The 23,090-nt window shown below is 51.0% G+C and overlaps 5 protein-coding genes across 5 annotated transcripts; 3 read left to right on the top strand and 2 right to left on the bottom strand.

Annotated features, from left to right (window-relative positions):
- Nucleotides 1-5,780: 5,780 nt before the first annotated feature.
- Nucleotides 5,781-7,426, bottom strand: LDX57_009310 (xenobiotic compound monooxygenase, DszA family; the record flags this gene model as incomplete). The annotated part of the gene is made up of 4 exons (XM_046091036.1): nt 5,781-6,714; nt 6,770-7,017; nt 7,070-7,258; nt 7,316-7,426. 4 exons carry the CDS (start codon nt 7,424-7,426, stop codon nt 5,781-5,783), a joined length of 1,482 nt encoding a protein of 493 aa, XP_045947012.1.
- A 1,142-nt stretch (nt 7,427-8,568) lies between these two features.
- On the top strand, nt 8,569-9,981 carry LDX57_009309 (uncharacterized protein; the record flags this gene model as incomplete). The annotated part of the gene is made up of 2 exons (XM_046091035.1): nt 8,569-9,130; nt 9,200-9,981. The coding sequence occupies 2 exons, from the start codon at nt 8,569-8,571 to the stop codon at nt 9,979-9,981; spliced, it is 1,344 nt and encodes a 447-aa protein (XP_045947011.1).
- Nucleotides 9,982-10,764: 783 nt separating this feature from the next.
- On the bottom strand, nt 10,765-12,306 carry SEO1 (putative MFS transporter Seo1; the record flags this gene model as incomplete). The annotated part of the gene is made up of 4 exons (XM_046091034.1): nt 10,765-11,669; nt 11,719-11,752; nt 11,836-12,086; nt 12,147-12,306. 4 exons carry the CDS (start codon nt 12,304-12,306, stop codon nt 10,765-10,767), a joined length of 1,350 nt encoding a protein of 449 aa, XP_045947010.1.
- Nucleotides 12,307-15,532: 3,226 nt separating this feature from the next.
- LDX57_009307 (dienelactone hydrolase family protein) lies at nt 15,533-16,459 on the top strand (the record flags this gene model as incomplete). Its single annotated transcript, XM_046091033.1, has 4 exons — nt 15,533-15,561; nt 15,612-15,682; nt 15,747-15,794; nt 15,852-16,459. 4 exons carry the CDS (start codon nt 15,533-15,535, stop codon nt 16,457-16,459), a joined length of 756 nt encoding a protein of 251 aa, XP_045947009.1.
- Nucleotides 16,460-18,089: 1,630 nt separating this feature from the next.
- On the top strand, nt 18,090-21,223 carry LDX57_009306 (uncharacterized protein; the record flags this gene model as incomplete). The annotated part of the gene is made up of 2 exons (XM_046091032.1): nt 18,090-18,311; nt 18,371-21,223. 2 exons carry the CDS (start codon nt 18,090-18,092, stop codon nt 21,221-21,223), a joined length of 3,075 nt encoding a protein of 1,024 aa, XP_045947008.1.
- Between the last annotated feature and the right edge of the window lie 1,867 nt (nt 21,224-23,090).

Raw genomic sequence — 23,090 nt, 5'->3', positions numbered from 1 at the left:
CCAAGTCCCAGCGCGTTCCCACCTTTCGGCCGCACCCACGGTCAAGGTCCAGCTTATTCTTCTAGCGGGATGGAACGGTGACCGGATCAAGCATACTCCGTCTCCTTCATTGACAGGATTGCGAGATATCTCGGGATCCTCTTCTCTTGAGTTTTTAATTTTATGTCCCCCGTGTTCTTATATCGGTCATCCATGACAATAATCTTGCCAATAATCAGCTGCATGGACAGCATGGTCTCCTGATGAACCGGAACCATCCTGGAATTCTATCTCGACATCTCTTTCTTTTTTGGTAACATGATGACTTCAAGACTTTCTTGCCAGGTCGATCAGGAGCATAGTACAGAGTCAAAAGGGTTGATGCTTGACACTCCGTAGGATCCAAAGTATCAAGAACAAAAAACTCTCCATGCAGACGAAACGAAGTGAGAGAGCAGAAGAAAAAGCAATTCTACAGGGCAATTGAGGCTAGGGGGGATAGACATGTGGAGCGCATTCTGGACGATCGGCCACCCCGACCCAGCAGGGAACACTGCTGAGTGCTTTCCCTGTATGGTGGAGCAAAGAATAAGCTTAGCAAGTGGTGGACGATCGATTCTGCGTCTAGGAGGGATCAGAGGTTTGGATCGACGGATCTGGAGTTGTAGCAGGAGTGCTGTACTTTTTTTGTTTTCTCTTTCAGGAGGGCCTAGAAGGAGGAAAATCCAAATCAAAACAAGACCGACATCCTCGTGTTTATGCAGCGGTACAAAAATACCAGATTCAACCAGAACAACTACCATACCGGCTTGCATTTCCCCGAAACCAAAAAAGGACAGGAGAATACGGACAGAATGAAATAAAATCAGGAATAAACGAAATGTCACAAGTGGGTGGGTGTTCTAGACAGACAGATAGACCCAGAAAAAAAAGGGGCAGAGCAGAAAGCGTTGATGCTCCCTTGCGTCGGGGAATGCATGACAGATGGGGAATGGAGGGAGGGACGGGATGTTGTGAGGCATCAATCGATAGGATCCAGAACCATTGGAATCACCGATCGGTTGGAGGAAATGTCTCCATCGTCGACTATCAGCCATACTCTGGAGCATAGACCATCGGGTTAAGGTACTCCTACCCAGGGACCGAGTACTGCAACCACCGCCGCCGCCATCCGTTGAGAACCATTGCAGTGAGGCAGTTGATTGCGGAGTGATGAATAATATATTATGGATTCGAGAACTTAAGAGTATGAATGGCTTTTTCCCTCCCGACCTTCTGCGCCAGACCCGGTCCCTTGACTATGGTTGGATCCTGCGATTTGTCGCGCTGACGGGGTCTGATAAAACCGCCATCAATCTTAATTCACCACACCTTATTGTTAATCAGAGCATGGTCATATGGGGAGGAATCAAAAATCCACTTGCTCCTCAGCCGTTGGGAGGAGGCATTACGAAGACTCTGCTCGAGTAAACAATAATACTAATCGGGTTTACTTGCCCCCTCGTATTTTCCAGTGACTGACTGACTGACTGACTTCCCCTCTCGCACAGACACTTCCCCCTCAATCAAATGAAAGAACCATTCCTCGTCTTCAGGCAAACGGTCCCTGGTTTACCCGGTCGGTGGTCCCTTCCAGCTCATTCCTCTCCTTTCTCACACCCCCCTCCCCAATGCAAGATCTGGTCACCTGCTCTGCCGTCGTGATTGTTTTGCTTTCTTTCGCATCGTTCCTTTTGATCCTTCCGGTCAGATCGAGGTCACCGACCCAACATCAATTTAAAGAATGGATAAAGTAAGGCCAAACAAAATACGAGAGACACTCCCTTTTGCTCGTCAATATTTTCCCATTATTCCCCGCCGGGTAGATGCAAGCGAGAGACCCTCGGAACCACAGGGACTAGAGCTGGTTTAAGTTTCCCAGATCCCTGCGCGGCGGTCGTGTTTTTTTTTTTTTTTTTCTTTTGTTATTATAGCCGCGTCGTTTGGTTGGGTGCCCGTTGTTCCCATTCCCAACGCTAGAGCCGGATCGGGGCTAGAGCCGAGAAAACGACTGGCGGGCCCCACTTGGACTTACCCGGCTGGTCTGCCTGCATCTCTCGGTCAGCTTCCATTGACCTTTTGCTGGGAAAAGGGAGGGGGTTCTTTCTTTGACTCATGATCGGGATTTTTTCCTTTTTCTCTCCCTCAGTCTCTGGTTCTTCCTTATCCACATTTCTACTCTCTCACTGACTCTCTCTACTCTCATCCCCCTGAATTTCTTGGGAAATGTCTAATTGAAAGTGGAGACCTATACGATAGCTAGCTAGAGCTGTCATGGACAAACCCAGCTCATTCACCGAAAATCAAACCCCCGCGAGTACCGTACATACTCAGTGTTTAGCGACTCGTACGAGCTGCACATAACTAACTAACAGCTTAACGCCCAACCCAAGGATCTCACTAGTTGGTCCGTACTCCGTACTGTAGTTCGGGTTGGGAACTATTGGAAGGAAAGACTTGCGGAATAACGATTGACATTATTAACAACAACACCAGAGCAAGACTGCAAGAGAATCCCGTCAGATTCGATTCCCATGGCGACCCACCCATCCAGAACCTTCCATTGGTCCCCGCTCTCCCAGAACGGCCCGTCCATTGGCTGAAACTCTCGTCTATCATCGGAGGTAAAGCCCTGGTACTGGTTATCTTCACTCATACTCCGTACCTTAGTTCTCTACCGTCCCAGTACCCTAGGTTGGTAAGGTAAGGAAGCCTGGAGTTACGGAAAGTAGTTTGTATGGTATGGCCACCGACCCCGCGGACCAGTGATCGCGCGTCCGCCCAAGATGGAAACAGACCACTCACATGGAAGGGGGAAGAGAGCCAAGCTTGTCCATAACTCACAGGCTCAGCCCAAAGGTGCCAAAAACGGTCCACCGCTTTAGACTTCCTGAGCGGCGGCGGACAGCACCGGCCTGTCGGTGCGCCGGAGATCGGGGTGGCGGCCACACGGTGAACAGGCTGAGGATGTGGATTAGGATGGAGTAGATGTTAGTACGACTCTGTAGCTGTTGGCTGTTAGATACTAGATTCTAGATAGTTTGTTGATTTCAGCCTCGCATCCCAGTCTACCTACCGCAACTACTCGACTAACTATGTACTTCTTAACGAAGAATTTGAGTTGAAAATGTGCTCGACCACTCTAGGCCGCGAAATCAAATAGGTAGCTATGTATGTACTCCGTAGTCCGGGGTGTAGATAGCATTCCAGCCAATGCAGGAGTACCGGTTTAGACTTTCCATCCCAATTCCCTCACCCTCCCGTCCCTATTCATCCTATTCATCCCCTCTCTCCAGTACAGAACAGAAACAGTTATTTACTACATAGTTAGTCAACCCTATCAGCGACCGTTGTGGAAAATGCTGTTTTGCCACGGTGCTAGCCCCGACTAGTTGTTCAGTACTTGTTTGCTAGTCTAGCCCGACCACTGGAATAGACAATCAAGAACATCTGAGCTGCCCAAGACAAGACAGACCCCGACTAACAAGTACGTAAATTTTGGTAGCACTGCTAACTACTGTAGAAAAAGTGATCAAAGTAACTGTAGGATTCCTCCCGCAAGTCTAAGTCCATCTACGGTACATGCTCCGTACAGAGTATCATTCTGATTTGGTAAAATCGACCTAAGGTAGCCGGGGTCATCGGCCATGCAGGAGGGAACGAAGGGTAGTGGATACGACCTGACCGCTTATGCACCGACGCTATTCGTCCCCTGAACTCCGAGGTTGGATAACTAACGCCGGTAGTAGTTAGAGGGAAGTTACTCCGTAGTAGGGGGGGAAAATGTACAGTAGATTGATTGATTAATGAGTTAGTTTTTGAGTCGGTTCCTTTGCCACTATTCCCACCCCGGCTACACTTACACCTACCTACAGCGAGAGAGAAAAGTCTGGGGACGCCCGGAGGAGCCGACTAACTGAGAGGGTTTTCCCACTTATGCACGCCTATGTAGAGTATGTAATGCACCATGCACTGTCCTCCGTATACTGAAACACTCCAGCCAGAAGAATAAATAGGGGTGAAGCCAGGTGATACCGGTAGATAGATAACCACGCATCGACCACCAACAACTCCGTTAGTTACCTTATCCAGTCACCTACACAGTAGTAAACCTACATGCGACCGATGGAAATCTCGACTCAACCACCTGTAGATAAATAGTTCATTCTCGACCATCTGAACCTGCAGGTGCATTCTCCTCGCGTCGGGACCCATCCCACTGGACCAACTGGGTCGATCTTCTGCATCAGAGGTCGCCCCGTCCGTTTGCTTGTGTCGAAGTATCGGCGTGGCCAGAAAGATAAAACAAATAATTACTGTACAGAGGAGGATAAAAAAAAACCAACCGTGGCATATGCATTGGGTCCGGGGAAAGGGGAAGGGGGAGGGGGGAAAAGGAAGAAGTACCGGCCATGTACCTGCCTGCTTTTGACCCTACCAGGGTCGACAGGTCAATTTTGGGATTCAATGCAGTTGGGCTCGACTGAAATCAGATGTTTGTTCCGTTGCAGGCCGGAGGTGGGGGGTTCCGTGCTACGCAGTCTATTGGGGTTGGACTTGGGTAGAATATTATACAGTAATAATTATTTATATATAGTATGTATGCTATGCACCGAGTACAGCATTGAGAGTAGTTTCCTACTTATCTTAGCAGAGTCGTTAATAGTTGATAGATGATAGTTATTCCTATCGAGAATACGAATTCGGAATATGGTCTCGACATCCCCGGAGCGATACCTGGCAGGTACTTGTCTAGTACTTCTGACTAGTTACTTAGCAACCCCATTATCCTAACGAACCGTATGTCCGTCCTTCCGACAAAACTTCAGTAGTCAGTCAGTCAGACAGAATGTCAGACCGCCACGACTCACGACTCAACGCGACGAGCTAATATCGACTAAAAGCGCGGCTACTGTACATCAGAAATTATGCTACAGTCCCGGTGGACCCAGTGTTAACTCTTCCTGGCCAAGAGTGGTTGAGCAAATCCCATGATGCTCCCGGACAGGATTAGCGGGGGAGCAGGGATTTGATTCTCCTTTTCCTTTTCCTTGTCCTTTTTTCTTTTTCTGTCCTTTGATTAGTGGGTATTATGCTGCTGGTTTTTTTTATTTTATTTCTGTCTTATCTGTGTCTTTATTTGATTTATTACTATTTCCTTTTGGTTTTCTCTCAGCCTCGTTCTAGATCTTTTGTCTTTCTAAGTTCTCATACCGTACGGGATACGGAGGGTAGATACCGGCTGTACCTAGGTTAGACACACACGCACACACACTTCTCCAGTAATAGATGCGAAAATAAAATCAAATAACGACAGATAAAAAAAATAAATTCAGAAAAAAAAAAGGCAAGGAGTTCTGGATCGATCTCTTCCAAACCCCGCCCAAAACCGCCTAGTCTCCTGGCAAGAATGTTCGCTCGAGTCACGAGATGGCTCTGATGGGGCATTCTGCAGAGACCGGTCTAGACTGAGGAGACAGCAGAAGGGACTAGATCGAAATCGCCAGCCAAGGGGGGGGCAGAAGAACCCGGCAAGTCCACGACGGGACCGCAAGGCAAAGGCGTTGTGGTGGCTTATCGTCTGTAGTTTATTCTGCTTATGATAACCTCATCTCTTTGGCTTTCACTCGCAGTACTCCAGTATACTGGGGAGTGGGTTACTGGATGGGTATACGAGGTAGGAAAGGATGCCACTTGTTCTTCGGTCGCTGGCCTTGATTGTCATCTCGTCTTTTGCCCTTCTTTCCATGAGCGCTAACTAGTTAAGATGCAGCAGGCGCAGACTCTTCCCCCTCGTACGGAGGCTCTTCTTGATAAACATCATACTTATATCCGCTGCCCGGATGATCCGCCCGCAATTCCCTCTGTCCCTTCCCGTAGACCTTCTCGCGCGCCGTCAGCCCGTCCTCCTGCTCCGACAACTCGGGATACACGCCACGCCGTCGCAGCTCCGGGATCAACAGGTCCACCACCTCCTCGAACGTTCCCGGCGTCGTGACATACCCCAAATTGAACCCGTCCACGTCGGCCTCGCGGATCCACCGCTCCAGCTCGTCCGCCACGCGCGCCGGGCTGCCGATAGCGACAGGTCCGAGGCCGCCGATCGCCGCCTTCTCGGCCACCACGCGCGGCGTCCACTTGGGGATGTCCTCGCTGGTCGTGGTGAACGAGTCCAGGATGCTGGTGACCTTGTGCGCCTCGAGCGAGTCCGCCGCCGTGATGTCCTGATCGATGGGAATGCGCGAGATATCGATCCCGGTCCAGCCGCTGAACAGGACCAGGCCGCCGACCACCGACGCGTGCTTCTTTAGCTCCTCGTACTTGGCCCGTGCCTCTTCGTCCGTGCGACCGATGATGGGCGTGAAGGTCGCGAAGAACTTGATGGACCGCGGGTCGCGGCCCTGCTCGGCTGCCAGCTTGCGGATGTTGTCGATCTTCGGCCGCAGCACCGCCGGGGAGTGGCTCGACACGAAGATGGCTTCGGCGTGGTTCGCCGCGAAGGCCGACCCGGCGGCGGAGGTGCCCGCTTGGAACAGGAACGGCGTGCGCTGCGGCGACGGGTCCACGATGTGCCGGGTGTTGAGGGAGAAGTATTTCCCCTTGTGGTTGATCTGGCGCACCTTCTCGGGGTCCACGTAGGTGTCGGTTTCCGGGTTCGGTGAGACGGCATCGGGGGCCCAGGATCCTTCCCAGAGCCTGAGGGCAGATATCAGCGAATCATGCTTATGAAGCCCATTGGGGCTCGACCTACTTGTACAGCACGCGCAGATATTCGTCGGCCTGGCGATAACGCTCGTCGTGCTCGATTGGCGTGTCCAGCCCGATAGCCTTGAAGGCCGCTTTCTTCCACGAGGTGACGATGTTCCAACCGATCCGTCCATCCGTCAGATGATCCAACGTGGAGAAGCGTTTGGCAAGTAGGAACGGCGGCTCAAACGAGGTGGAGGCCGTGATGCCGAACACCAGGTTCTTGGTCACGGCAGCCATAGCCGAGATTGGCTATCTCGAGTCAGTTCTTTGGGCCCATCCATTCCGAGTTCGCGCAACATACAATAGTCGGATCAGTGACAGGCCACTGCGCAGCACGTCGAATGCATTCATCCAGCTTGCCCTCGTACGTGTCATATCCGCCGTACGTATCCGCCAGGAACAAGGCATTAATACCGCCGCGTTCGAGCAGCTTGGCCAGCTCGATCCAGTAGTCCAGCTTCCGCTTCGTGGCCGATTTATCCACTGGGTTCTGCAACGCTCAGCTCACCTTCTTTCACACTCTATTGTTTCTGGGTGATGAACTCACCTTCCACTGACCCGGCGACAAATGCCCCACCGTGGACATATCAAATGCATTCAGCAGAATCTGCTTCTTCCCATTAAGGCCATCTTGGCCGGCTGCGGTGCTATCTCCCATGATGACAATTCAGGAACGCTTCAACTCACTTGACTTGAGCAGTTCACAATCCAATCGCCCGTCCGTCCCCCTCTTCTTATCTGATGCAGACCCCTCGCAGCATGAAAGGCCCCACATATCGCCATTGTGCATTATCATCGCGTGAGATACTGACATGCAGCGTTTTATTATTGTTTGACGATCGTAGATAACTTGGTAGGATGCCGATACCCGGCGACAAGCAGACATGCAACCAGACGGGTAAGTAGAGGCACAAATAGTGAGTTATTCGTCATCGTCTCCGCTCTAATCGTCAATATTTCTTGGATCTTATTTGCTATGTAAGTATCGAGGGGTATACGGACATCTAACCGATGCTTGGTGGTTGGAGGTGCGGAGACGAATGTCATCATTGGGGAGTGGATTGCGTGCTGCAGGGGGTTTGACCAGTAGTCTACTCCGCATAGTCGGACATGTAGCACAACTATGAAGGGTTCTCTCTATTGAACTCGATACTTTTCTTATTTTTTTATTACTTTGACATCTAAACATAGTAATGTGTTCTTGATCATTGATCAGCCTAGATAGATACTGTACTAGCATTCGAACTCTGGTTACTAGGAACAAGAAAGTGTTCTCCTTAGCTAAGATGCCAAACATGAGAAAGCGAGACTCCGGTGTCTCTTATATTTTCAGATGCCAAACTTTCAGGTCCCCAATGCTTATCAGGACTGTCAATCAAGCTACTAATATTCGATTGCTTGTTTGTTTAGCTGACTGGTTGATTGATACCAAGTCCGTCGTAATGAACATATATCTAGAGTTCTAGAAGTCAACAGATGTACATGCGACAGTAGAACAATTGAAAAGACTGTATATACTTAGAGTAGTAGTAGTACTGTTTGGGTGAGGACAAGACTGATTGGTCAAACATACCGTAGACGCGCGATCGGCTCGCTACTCTGCTTTGCAGGTGAACGTTTCCACGTGCATCCAAACCCCTTGAACCAGTGCCTGATAGACGCCATTAATGCCCACCACTAGATCATTGAAAGCACTTACCCTCTCAAATGCTCGTGCGCTTTTATTTAGATACTAGAAGATGTCATAGATTACTATGCAGCTTTGTCACGAACCAGTCTCATACCCGAAAGACGCGGTTAATGTCCACCTGCATCTCCCTCAAACGACCTGGTATAAGCCTCGATACATCGCGACAACCGCCCACAAGACCTGACAAGACCCAGTACAAACTCATCGAATACGTGGAAGACTTAGACAGATACCGTCCCGGAGGATACCACCCTCTGACAATAGGAGACGCCTTGAATAATGGTCGATATCGACTAGTCGACAAGCTCGGCTACGGAGGTTACTCGACTATATGGCTGGCGCGCGACCTCCACAGAGCCAAGTACGTAGCAGTGAAAGTCCTCACCGCCGAAACCAGCCCATGCTCATCTGAGGCGGCTCTTATACATTCCCTCGGAGCCTCGCCGTCTAGGCCAGGTAGCGAGATCATCCCCGCCCTCATCGACGAATTCTGGGTTATCGGTCCCAACGGGAAACATAGGTGCATTGTCACCCCGCCCGCGCAGATGAGTCTGTTTGATGCGAAAGAGGCCTCGACGTTTGGTCTTTTTCAGCCGACGGTGGCGCGGTCGATTATCGCCCAGCTTATTCGGGGGGTGGCCTTCTTGCATAGTGAAGATGTTGTGCATGGCGGTATGTAGATGTCCAGATATGAAGTCCGGTATCTGTTTACCTAACTGACTGACCTTCATACCACCCAAGACCTCCACCTGGGTAACATCCTTGTCCAATTCCCTGAGTCAATCGACTCATATCCCCCGTCAGAGCTATACGAAAATTACGGAAATCCAGAGCCCGAAGCCATCATTCGCCTCGACAACACGCCCCTCTCACCCAGTGTCCCCACCCAAGTCTTCACACCCGGATGGTACGGCATCCCCAGCACCGAAATCCCCCTGGGCCAAGAACGCATCGTCCTCAGCGACTTCGGCGAATCATTCAACCCCCACCAAACACCGCGGTTTGCCTCCAAAACCCTACCGCTCCTACAGCCCCCGGAGGCGCGCTTCTCACACGCCCCGCTCTCCTTCCCCTCCGACATCTGGACGCTCGCGTGTACGATCTGGGAAGTGTTCGGCCAGAGACCGTTATTCGAGGCGTTTCGTCCCACCGCGGACCGTGTCACCGCGGAGCAGGTCGAGACGCTTGGTCTGCTGCCTTGCGAATGGTGGGAGAAATGGGATAGGAGGGTGGACTGGTTTGACGAGGAGGAGGGGGGGTGGGGTTCGAAGTCGAGGGGTGGAGGGCACGATGGCGTGCGCAGGCCTTGGGATGTGAGGTTCGAGGGCTGGATACAGGCGCCGAGGGCTGAGGCGGGTATGGAGCAGGTGACGGAGAGCGAGAGGAGGGCGTTTGAGGCGATGGTTCGCTCAATGCTTACTTTTCGGCCTGGGGAACGAGCGTCGGCGAATGATGGGTTGCATTCAGCGTGGATGAGAGATTGGGGGCAGCCAGCGCTTGCGGAAAGTTGGGGTGTGTCTTAGTCTGTGATGAGAGGGAATGGAATGAATGGTCTCTAGTGAATCTAGACTTCGAGAATACTGCAATACTATCGGATATTCTATCAACGAAGGCCTTTTGTCATGTCTCGAGACAACCTTGCGTGTACTTGACGATTTAAGCAACCATTTGAACCGAACGAGTTGAACCATTCTATTGATTTAGCTTCTCAAGGAGTGCTTTTTATCATTTTGGCTGGCTTTGCGTAGGTGGGTCAGAAGAAACAAACCACTGTGATATCACCCATCCATGCTCTGGTCCCTGCCATGTCGAACCAAACCAGACTAATCAATCTAGATCTACTCAAGGATTGTTCAAGACAGCCTTATCTGCAGTGGGCTGGATCTTCAATATCGAATAGGACATCGGAGGGTCATTGTTCGCTCTGGAGATCTGCATTGAGGGCCTCAAGGACATCGGTCATCTAAGGAGACTAGCTAGCTCCATCCAGACATTTCCATACTTCAGGATCAATGGATATGAAGCAAGTCCTTTTGTTTCCGGCCCTCTCGTCACTAAATATCGATATTCACTGTTCGGAGGCTAGTCTTTAGTACTCGACTGTGCAACCTGCATCACAGACTCTTCTTCTCCCGTCTCGCTCGCTTCGCTCGTCGATGTTGTTGTTGAGGGGGGTTGTTTTCTCCTGTTTGTGATGATGTTAGCCCTGACTTTTCTTATCACATGCAAATAACTGGTATACCAGCATCGAACCTTGCCCCGAGCCAGTTCGGTACGAGAAAAAGAGGGTAATGGAATAGGAAAGCCTACCTCCGAATAAAGAACTGAATCGCATGCGCCGTCGCAATCAAACACACCGCATTCGCCAACACAAACGAATATCCTTTCGCGAAGCGGGGTGCCTCAACGGTCTTGAACACCAGCAGCTGAGTCCAGACGGTGGTTGACTGTGCGATGGTATTGATGGCCACGAGCGTAACGGCACGCTCAACGGGCGAATACCTCAGCAGCGTATTCACCCAACCATACAGCACGCTTGACATGGCGACGGCCGAGTAGGTAGTCAAGAAACCGAACCACAGCGCCGACTCCCGTACGTTCCAAACCACCAAGATAACCAAGCCGATGGCGTTCCAGACATGCGCGACGGTGATGGCCCAGGCAGGGCTGAAGAGCAGGTCCGATGCGAAGCAGATAAACAGGGTATAAAAGATACCCAGGGCAGGAGAGACAGCGGCGAGTTCATTCAGACGGCTCGTGGAGAACCGGTCGAGGGACTTCAGCCACAGGAGGTACCCGCCGGCGTTGGTGTTCAGACACGCGTTCCAGAAGAAGACATCAAGGAGGAGAAGGGCCCAGAAGCGCCAGTTGGAGAGCACGGAGGTGATGGTGGACCAGGTGAAGCGGCCGGAGAAGTGGTGGCCGGCGCGGTGGAGGCGGGTCTTGGATAGGGCGAGGTCGGTGTCGTTGATGACGATACGGTTCGGCTTGTCGGGCGTGCCGGGGAGGATGAAGTAGCCGAGGATGCCGATGGGAATGGTGATGATGGCGCAGATGATGTACATCCAGCGCCAGCCGGCGAGGCCGTGTACGCCGTCTAGGCGTGCTGATGTGCCGGCTTGGATGAGACTGGCTGTTAGGGTGCCCAGGGTGAGACCGACGTAGAAACAGCCGCCTCGACGGGCAATCTCGTCGCCTCGATACCAGGCTCCTGTTTGGGTTAGTACTGCTGGTAACAGAGTGGGTATGGGGAGAGATACCGAATATATAATGCATTCCGGGAAAGAAGGCAGCCTGTCATTCAGCACATCAGTAGCCGTCGTCTAGAAGTAAGGGCACCAAATTTGATAATAGAATGTAGAAGAAGAGAGACACACCTCAAACCAACCCACCAAAAACCTGTATGCCATCAACTCCCCATACCCAGTCACCCGATACTGCAACAGAGTGAAAATGCCCCAGCAGATATCCAAAGCTGGAATGAGCCACGACATGGGAAACTTCGTGAACAGATACGCAAAGGGAATCTGACCGACCACAGCGCCGACCGTATAGATAGTTTGGAGATGAACGAGCTCGTTGCCCTGCAGGCCGATGTCTTCCTGGAGACCGGAGACGTAGGCATTATCTATTCAGTATGGTTAGCTGGGACAAACCAGATGGCATTGAACAAGGGTGAGGAGCGTACTAATATTCGCCTGATCGATATACTTCGTCCAATAGGCCAGAAAAGCATACGGCACGATCAACAAGTCCAGTTTCAGGATCAACTTCCGTTCTTCCTTCGTGTCCTGGTCCGCGAACCACTGGACGCGCCACCATTTGCGACGCGACTGTACGGTGTCCATTCCGACTGCGATTGGGTTTCAATCGGAACTCAATCAATTAACACCAGTCTTTGCTGCATTATGGAGGATATCAGTAGCGAAAACATTATCCTTTAAATCCTACGGCAAAGATGTCAACGCAGCTCGTGATTGCGTGACAATTAGCACCCGTCAGTGACGGCCATGCTGCCGAGGGGAGAGGAGAGAAGAGGGGCTCGTGGAAATGCCTATCTCTGTCAAATATGAACAAATAGTAAAGAACAAATCATTCCAACGGAAGATCCCCGAGCAAGGATGGATGGATGGATAAGATTCGGCAGGGTTGAAGACGGGACTTTCTGCAGCTAAGCATGGTGTCAGGAGGTGGAGGTAAGACGTGCTTGCGGTATCTGGGTTTCTGGCCAATTTATTTAGGGCGAGGAACTGCCGAGTATATAGAAGCTAAAGTCGAGCTATAGTTTTGGATACTTATTTTCTGCGACCTGGTCCTTGTTGAAATAACCTAGTATTGTTTGTTTCAGGTTTGTTGATGCTCAGATAGGACGAGAGTTAGTACATTGAGTGGTGGAAGTTCTAGATTTCAGGTGACAGTCACGGCAATTCGCAATAAATGAAAAAACACCAAATATCTGGATCTGCAAACCAGAAAGAAAGAGCTGTCCCAGTGGTTGATAGATGGAGGAAGAACGAGGTCTCCAGTGTTGCATGGGGGAATGTTGAATGCCTGAGTCAGTACGCCAACAATTTAGGTGTTTACTCACACTGAAAGGACCTCATCTTCCTGGGCAAACATCGTAACCTCCATGATCAACTAGCTAAATTCATTTATTCTGGGTCATTCACTTGCTTACGCGCGACTGAGCTATGAAGATGATCAGACAAGATGTCGTTCATCCTCAGAACACACAACACGGAGACAACGTATTTCCCCTGGGCAATCTGTTATTGCATGAATAAATCAAGTACAAGAATAACAGATGTAGCTAATTTATATCCCCCGAATCAAGGCTTGAAGCTCAGCCAGGGGTCATTAAACAGCTCTTTAGCCGTTGCCCGATCTTTTGGCTCCCAGCGCAGCATTCTGCCCACGAATTCCAGAAAAAGTCTTTTGTCTTCCCCGTGGACAAATGGTGTAAGGTTTGAAAGGTTATACTCTTCAGACGGTATTAAACCTGCCAATGTGAACTCTCCTAAACGAACCCTTAGTTATCACCGGAGATATACAAGTGGCGGACATCATACCATGGCTAGAGAACAGTTCGGAGCAAATGCCTTGATCTGCCCTTTCCAGTAGCTGCAGCGGAGGCGGACCAAGTAGCCGTATCATTTGGGCTATGTGTTTTGCTCGGGAATACGTGCTGCTCCCGGTGTCCAGCCCATCAAAAAGAACACGATCTGCAAGGAGCTCCCACAACTTCACGGGGCCAAGAGGTCAGTGACTTGTGCGAGTATCTTCCTCAGGGCCGTACCATGGTGCCCAAGTTCCATATATCTGCACTATATGTCCATGTCGCCTTCAAGAGGACTTCTGGCGCACAAAAGGGCTGAGGTTGGATATCATGGTTATGAGGCTCAGGAACGTTGCCAAAAACAGCAGCACTGAAGTCGCTGATCTGAACCAGTCCTACTCCTTTCCTCAGATGCCCGAAATCTGGACGAGACTGGAATACTGGACGACCATCGCCATCCCAAAACGGAGCAGGGTTGCTTTCTTGTTGGCGGGCATAACTCTTTAAAACATCAAAGTCTTCGAATCCCAAAAGAAAGTTATCTGCTTTTAGATCTTCGCTATGGTCAGAGAAGATGATTAAGTAGTGAACAATTTAGAAGGAGCCTACCTGTATGTATAATATGGCACTCAGAATGGAGAAAATCAAGGCCCTGGAGCAATACTTTCAAGAATGGCTTGAGGACGGCGGGAGGCACACCGTTGCTTCCAAGGTGCCTCCCCAAAAGCCAGAGCGGTTCCCTTAACGGTTCAAATACCAAGCATAAGTGCTCTCCCATCGCGCCTCGGATACTAAAGGAGTCACGCACAAGCCGAACATATGCCCGACCTTCATGATTCGACTGCAGCTGGGAGATGTGTCGCGACATATCTACTTCCTCTTTCGCAGACCTTTGTTCTTCTTTACCACAGTTTGTAATTTTTAACGTCACATATCGGCTTGACTGCCACGCCCAACTTTACAGTGTTACTAAGGCAGGTGTCAAGGGATGGGCGAACTGACCGACTTGTGTCTTTTGCTAGCCAGACAGTAGAATTGGCTCCCCAGCCGAGCTTTGAGAGGATGCGATATCGGCTGGATAAGGTCTCTCCAACGTGAGCAGGATAATATCTCCTAGGATCATAATTCGGGGTTTGATTCTCTTCTTGGATGAAGGAAGAAGACATGGGTCGAGAAACACGCCGGGAATAATTGATTGAAGAGATAGTCCGCGTTAATTTCGCAGGAGGGCGATGGCAAGCATACATCTCGAAATGGGAATGAGAGATAGTTGTGCCTTGTGCCTACCCAAGTTTATGTTTCAGAGACCTTCTGTTGGAAGAGGTAGCAGGTTACCAGTGGGCGGTAAGCCACTTCACCTTTGTGCATACGGCCGATAGCTTGATCAACATTCTTGCCCCTCGGCTATTGGTCTGCATATATTTACTCCGTGACATTAAGACTCCAATGTAGTCCTTAACATATCACTTAACATAGCTTCTTCTCCTTCGTCAAACTATAAGAACTATCTGGTTTCAGGTGAACTAAAAGCCATATATTTTCCCGTCTTAAGATGTATTATACAGCTACAGATTAATTTAACGAGCACAGTACGCAGTCAGTGTGATTTCACTCGAGAATACATACTCTCTTTCTACAATGAACGATGGCTATGTATGGCTTACATCATCAGCTCGGGAAGAGTGCACTTTGCCGAAATGACGTCGACGGCGGGGTTGAGCTTTGCCGGGCTTCCTCCCTCACTTAATTTTCTCTCTCGTCGCCCTTCTTCTTTCCTTCTACTCCTCTTCTCCTCCCTATCAATTGATCCCTCATACATCTCTATCTCTTGTGCGTCTATTCTACTTTCCCATCTTTTCTCATTGTTTCTTCATCTCAAAGACTCAGCACTAATGATTTACAAACAGCTTCTAGCTTCCGCTTCTGCCTCGGCTGCCCCGCTCCGAAGGTCCCTCCTCTCATCGCTCAAACAACGTCCGATTCCCAGTTTCCGTCCAATCCATTGCTCATCCGCAAACATGTCTGGTGTTAGCAAGGCTTGCTGCTCGTAAGGTTCTTGTTGTATCTGCCGAATAATCTCTGTACTGATGTGACTAGCATCCCTCCCGTCGTGGCCAAGAACTACCAGGCCAAGGGTGAATACAAGACCATCAATGGCTTGAAGACTTGTACGCTCGATCAGCCGTCTTACCAGGCAAAATGCAAGAAGAGAATTGACTAACCGACCTCTAGACGTCACCGGCCCCGAAGACGCCACCAAGGCGATCCTCGTCATCTACGGTTCGTACCTCGTATCCAATTCCTTCGAATCCAACCCACCATCTGACCAATCTGCAGATATCTTCGGCTTCTTCCCCCAAACCCTCCAAGGCGCGGACATCCTCTCGACGGCCAACACGCAAAAATACCGCGTCTTCATCCCCGACTTCTTCGAGGGCCAACCCGCAGACATCTCCTGGTTCCCACCCCAGACCGACGACCACAAGGCCAAGCTCGGCAACTTCTTCCAGACCAAGGCCGCCCCGCCCGCCACTTTGTCGCGGATCCCCGGCGTCGTCGACGAGGCCAACAAGCTCGCGCCCGCCGGGAAGCCCTTCGACTGGTCGATCCTCGGGTACTGCTGGGGCGGCAAGATCGCGGTGCTGGCGACCGGCCAGGAGAACAAGACGTTCAAGGCCGCCGTGCAGTGCCATCCGGCCATGCTGGCACCGGATGATGCCAAGAGCGTGAATGTGCCCATGGCGCTGCTGGCGTCGAAGGACGAGGATCCGTCCGATGTGACGGCGTTCGGGGATAATCTGTCGAAGCCGCACTATGTGGAGACGTTCACTAGCCAGATCCATGGGTGGATGGCGGCACGGTCGGATTTGGAGAATGACGAGGTTCGGAAGGAGTATGAGAGGGGATATCGCACTGCATTGGACTTCCTGCACCAGCATGCTTAGGTGGGCGGTTTGCTGTCTGAAAAGTGCGATTTCTGTTCTATCGCTGACAGATTGAATCTTATCTGATTCCGAGGTCTGAATAGTAGGTAGATAGGTAATGAATTATGTTATTGTAATGACTCACGGTTCGTTAGCTCTAATCAATCTAAGGATATCAAATGTCTGTCTGGCACATACACGCCCATGAAATGTCTCTCGCGGTTTTACCATCGTCACTCGACTCGACCAATACCTAGGTATAAGTGAGCTACGGAGAAAACATATCCCGAAGCAGATATATAACACCACTAGGTAGGGAAGTATAGTAGAGAAGAATCCTATCAGAACACCTGTCTAGTATCCATAGCTAGCTACTTACTATGCACTATCCCAGTACAAAGTAACCAAAAACTGAAGCAAGTAATCAAACCCCTAGACCACCTACCTCTACCTATCTACACAATCAACCCAGTGTAGAAGTCAAGCACCCCGCCTGAATCATACACCGTAGGAATAAATAGAAGTGCAAGTGACTGCACCCTACAGTTGCTACCCAGGTGGTCACTAACTACTAGGAAGACATCAAAACCGGTTAAGAACCGAACCGGCCGAGCGAGTCCCGCCCCGCCCGGAGCCTGCCTGCCTGCCTACCTTGATAGATCATGCCATAGCCAGCCATGCCATGCCATGATCTGAATCAGTCAGTTGGTCGATCACCTTACTTTGTACATGATATCAACTACCTGTAACCCAAATGGCATGTTCATCTTCTGCATAATCCATCATCCAAGATCACGCCGTACAAAAGAAAAGAAAAGAAGAGACGATCCAATAACAACAGGTAACTGAATAAAAAAGGACCATAAGAAAATAGAGCCAAAATGGAAAACCACGCAGAATCATAATCCCCACTAACCACCTACCTTACCTCCCTTACTCAAAAGGTAAAGTAACAGTTCATTAACAGCTGACCCCCCTCCCCATCAGGCAAGAAACCAAGTACCGAGACAACCGCTCGCTCACCAACGACGTCATCGAGTCCAGACCGATTCCATGGTTCCATCCCCGTTATATATCATCTCATATCATCTCATATCATATCATATCATCTCATCCCCGGTACTTGAGAAATAAGTGACCCCGGGCTCTGCGTCTGAGTTTCAGAGTTTCATGTGACAGATAACGGCGCGCCGGAGAAAAAAAAAAGGAAATAGAAAAGAACATACTTAAAAAGCGACAGAAAAACATGGATGAGCTGAGTTGATCGACCTAATCCAAACCTAGCCTAACTGGAGCAACTCAACCCTGGTTTGGGGGTAAATGGGGCGTCGATTGATCTGCGCTTGTGAGGTACATCTAACCTACATTTCATAACCTACCGACCTTAACCTAAGTTACTGTGTGTAAGTGAACCTGAACCTGTGACCTGGGAAGCCCCGCAGGGAAAGAAAGGAAAAGGGAAACACAGAGGGAACTGGAGTTAAGCTACGTCTACGTCCCGGATTTGAATATCGAGCGATCTCGTGTCTATTAATTATTATGTGATCTTGAGCTAGTTGACTATTGCACGTGCGGTTTATACTGACAAACAGCGATAGCTACGATACGACACTGCCCTGAATAAGAGATAGAAAGGAACAAACAAGAGAAAATGTCGTTCTTTTTCGGTCGGAGACATTCGATCTCCGGAGCGCCGCCGGCTCACGACGATGCGATGCCGACTACGCTTCGGAGAAGGAATTCGCAACCGCATGTGCGACCGCATAGTACGGAGCCTCGGGGCCAGGGGATGCTTCACGAGCTGTTTCGAAGACATCCGGATGGGGAGACGTCGCAACCTGCTGCTTCCGATACTGCTGCTACCCTGGTACCGGTAAGAAGAAGGCATCAGTTGGGGACAGATTAAAATAGAGGGATTCTGACCTGACGTAGGTCGAATCACACTCCAACGACAAACCTACCTCCCTGGCGAAATCGAAATCATCGAGCAAATCGTCAAAGCAAGACGATCGGAAACCCGACGAGACGAAAGACACCGAACCTGCAACGAAACCGCAGCATGAGAAATACAACAAGTCGTTGTCTGGAGAGGCCGAGCTGGCGAGAGAAGATACCGAGTTTCTTTTCTCGGGCGCGCCCGTGTTTCTGCTCGACAAGGGAAGACATGGACACTGGTATCTGCAGGTGATATTCCCGCTCGACGATCACGACCCGTTCATCCAGAACTTGTGGGATAGGAGGCCGCTGGCCCACGCCTCGTTCACGTTATGTACGCTTCATGCCCATTTACCTCTCCCCGATGGGTGGGTCATCCAAGGAGATAATACGCCCGTTCGTCTAGAATGTTGGAAACGGACCGCGGCGCCAAAGAGGGCGAGTTTCGATGTCGGGATTTTTGAAACGCCCAATATGCTTTCAATGTACGGAAGGGAGCCGGGAACGATAGGCTCGTGCCATTTCCTTGAGCTTTCCATCTGCGATGCCGTCCGTTATGTCGGACCGGAAATCCCGAGACCGATGGCCGGATACATGCACCTCTCGTCCCTACCGGCCACGGCAGCCTATGAGCTGATGGAACACTATCAAGACGCGTACTCCCAGTGCGAAGACGGCACCGTGCATGACCGGAAAGAACTTCTTTGCGAGGGCCCGTCGGCCTGGCGCCGAATAGGCGTTCGAGACATTGACCTGAAAACAATGGTCGAGCGTTTGCGAGAGCTGGCCTATATCCGAGATGAGATATTGCACGGAACCAAAGCGAGGTCGATTACGGATCGGGAGTCGGTGCACGAGCTGTCGAGGGAGCTGTTCACTAAATTTCTCTACCCCCTACCCCATTTCATGCTGCAAGGGATCAACGATCCGCACGGGATCAAGGCGCAGATCAAGGCCCTCACGGTTGCGCTGGCCACGCCGGGGGCCTGGGCGAACTTCAGTCTGCCGGAATGGAGGTTACGGGCCGGGCAACTGCTCTGGGAGGCGGCACCTCATGTGGACGGTGATTTCTTGGATTCCAGCACCAGTCACAAGCCATGGGTTCATCCGACATTGGAGCGCAAATGGTACTTGGTTCAGATGCTCCTTGCAGGTGAACTACTGCTGCGCCTAGATGCGACGGTGCGGTTGGGTATCCTGGGCCACTCGAATGAACTGCGCCCTTCTCCCAGAGACATGTTGGACTTCGATAAAACGCGAAACGGCAAGGTCGATTGGGACATCGTCGCCGTGCGGCGCCTCATGGATAGCTTTACCATCAGCTACAGAGCAGATGAGCCGGCAGTGGCATCTGACGAAAAAGCCTCGTCTCCATCGTCGCCAACTCACGAGCACGGTGGACGACACCATCATCGTTTGTTCGAGAGCTTCATGCACAGGTCGACATCCCCTCCGGCAAGGCCCGTCGAATCTTCCTGGAACTGCAAGCTTACCCCATCCCATATCCCCCTGCAGTTGCAAGGACTCTTTGTGTTTGCCGACAACATCGGCTGGCCCGGCTTGGACGCCGTCAAAGCCCAGCTTCAGTCCAAGGCCGGAGACGACCCAACTAATCAACAGCTAGTAGATGCGTACAACACTCCCACTCACAATGTATTACCCGAAGGCGTTGAGCTTGGCTCCAAGGTAGACGAGATGTACAGTCGGAGCCTGTCTCGGCGACGATTACTGCTGCACTGCTCCCAAGAGCCCGGGGATCTCGGTGGCTGGATCACAAGAAGTTGGCTGTCCGGCTTCGTCATGCCCGGCGAGATGATCAATCACTTACTGATGGCTACAATGCTGGAGAACGACCCGGATGCTATGGCTCAGCTCGGACCGCTTATCAACCTTTACGGCGGGTTCTCGTACTCCGGGCGAAGCTGGTGGAGCAAAGAATGCATCGTCGGTCGAGTACTGGCTAGCTTGGAAGGCAGCAAAGAATCCATGGGATGGATCGGCACCCCAGTCCTCCCCAAAGACTCCAACACGTCAGAAGACATCCACAACAGCTGGTTCGAGGTCATCGTGAAACCTGTGCCGCAGGTCCCCGGCAAGCCGCGCATCAAACAGGGCCCGAAGTTGACCCACGAATCCAACCCTCTTCCCATGCGAAACACGCCGTGCGGTGCCTTTTCTCTGCCAACCGACGGTCAGATCGACGGGGTCAAGATAAATTTTGAAGGGCTGAGACTCTCCGGCCACGATGCACAACCTCTGCAGGGCAAACCGCATCTAGTGGCGCACAAGTCCTGCACGACCTTTACTCTAGCCTCCGAAAACATCAAATCTCCCCGAACGCTCTCCATTCCACTGACATACAACGTGCAGTTCATCGCATCGCATGAATGTCGACCTCCGGAAGGTCTCATATCGACCCAAAACACGCCCTCCGTGTCCGGAGCAAGCGACAACAGCTCCTCATCAGGCTCGTCCAGCGGTACGTCGCATAAACATCACCGTCTCCCGGGCCATCCACTATACCGCACATACGCATACAAAGTACTGGCCCTCGACGCATTACCCGAATCATCGGCAACGGAGACGCCATCCTTGGACCGCAACGTGGGAGGGTCCAATCACAGCCAGCGCGAAGTAACGGTGTTGGATGCACGCGGCTCTCGCGACAAGGAGACCTTCGCCAGGGCATGGTGCGCATCATCTGGGTATAATGCCATCATTGGCAGAGTAGGTCGAACATGCCTAGCGTGTTGCATCCGCGAAGCCTACGCCCTTAGCGTCAAAACGGTGATTCGCGTGGGCGAGGGTCATCCCAGCCGAACGCCATCGGTCCAGACAGTCTCTGTGTAAAGAATGCCACTCCCCACGATAAGAAACCAAATTGAGTCGTCCGGGACCCCTGGAGGGAGATGGAAGGGAGAGGTGTGACAACGGGAGACATGATGCGGACAGCAAGGAAGAGGAAGAGAGGACTCCAAACTCGGGATGTTTTGTTTGCATGTCACATGTCACCTGTCACCAACTCCCTGTTCTACAATCACCTGATGAGCCACCTGACACCACACCACGTTTTCCCTCCGAACACGTGCAGGCTGCAAAGTGTCCAGACACAATGGCAATCAAGCCAGCGCCCCGTTTCAATTTCCAATTCATCCTTCCTACCTAGTCCTGTCGTGTACAGCGAACAATGGCAATGAACCATGCAGATTGCACAAATAAGAGGAAACCCAAAAAAGGGGCGGCGGAGGGAGCAGGATAAAACAACCCTGAACCTATCACATCCAATCGCCATTATCCAAGCCAAGAATGATCAATGTACAGTTAATTTAGCCAAAAGCCAAAATGGGTTCGGTCACTCGGTGATGCTACCGGTTCTGCTACTGCGCTTGGACCACGCAAGATGGAAGAAGACCCTTTCAGGCCGGAATTTCCAAACTTGCATTCCGGTTCATCTTTCCTTTTCATTTTCCGGTCTTTTTCGTCCCTGGTCAAACCCAGACGGGCTTTCTACGGAGAATCTCCCTCGAGGTTACCTTCAATCTCATGGATGGTGGAGGACAAGGAACACGTACACCGGAGTAAGGGCACGTTGCATGTAGAGAGCAGAGCATGTCCGTTTGAAGTCAAGTGCCCGATGATGGTGAAACAGGCCGGTGGACGCCTCACCCCAGGCGCCGCTTACCCAGGTACCTACCTAGTGGATGGAGTCCGCACGCCGATTCGGAGGACGAATCTGAGCTCGAGGGAACGATTGGTTTTGCGCTTGAGGCGCTGATTGTTGTGTCTAAGTGTGCGCTTTTTAATTTCCTGCTTAATTGAGTCAATGTCGCTATCTATGCCACACTATCGAGGGTCTCGGTTTTGTCAATATTACTCCGGAGTAGGCACTCAGTAGATAAAGCGTGAATGGTGTAAATATGTTTGCTGCAGTAAGACCTTAGTCAGCGGATACAATCAAATCAATCTGCCAAATTGGATAAGGTAGTCCGTACCACTCATTGCAAAAAAGTGGCATCGATGGCCGAATTGGGTAAAATCTGCAAAGATCCCATAGAGCTTGCCAGGTGAAACCCCCCAATCAAACCCACTTGCCATCGCCATGCACGACACCTGGTCCAGGACAGGGGGCAAAAACGAACCAAAGGGGTTTAATGAGAAAAACAAAATTAATAGATCGAACCACTGTTCGTCCACGAGGATCAACATTTCGCTGCTAGATGGGATGATGATTACATTGGTGCCCAGCCTAGGAAGACCCTGGGTAACTTAGAAACAAAAAAAGAAAAGAATAAAAAACAAAAAAAAAAAAAAAAGCAAAGTGGAAATACCGACGTGATCAACTTGCTTTGTCGTACACTCGTGGACCACCAGAGGAGAATGTTGAAGAAGGAATGGAGAACGTGTCGCGTCTTGGCGGATGATCGCATGAATGACGGATGGTTTTGCTTCGCCTTTCGACAGACCCTAAGGGTACGGAGTACGCCGTCGGCGATATTACGATGAATATGACTGGATCCCAGATGGAGGGTGTAGTCCGGAGAAGATGCCTAGACAAGTGATGATGATTCCCCCCCTCGCCACTACTCTGAACGGTGTCATGTCACTCAGCATGATCACGACACGGAGGAGGTACTCCGTAGGGAAAGGCTGGGAAATTGCAAACGCAACCAATAAACCCAACGCAGGCGGTTGGTTGGTTCGGATGGCCACTTTTTGA

This window comes from Aspergillus melleus, assembly GCF_016097325.1.
Source record: "Aspergillus melleus strain CBS 546.65 chromosome Unknown contig5, whole genome shotgun sequence".
Lineage (NCBI taxonomy): Eukaryota > Fungi > Ascomycota > Eurotiomycetes > Eurotiales > Aspergillaceae > Aspergillus > Aspergillus melleus.
Note: the sequence above shows the minus strand (reverse complement) of the source record. Positions and strands in the feature narration are given on the sequence as shown.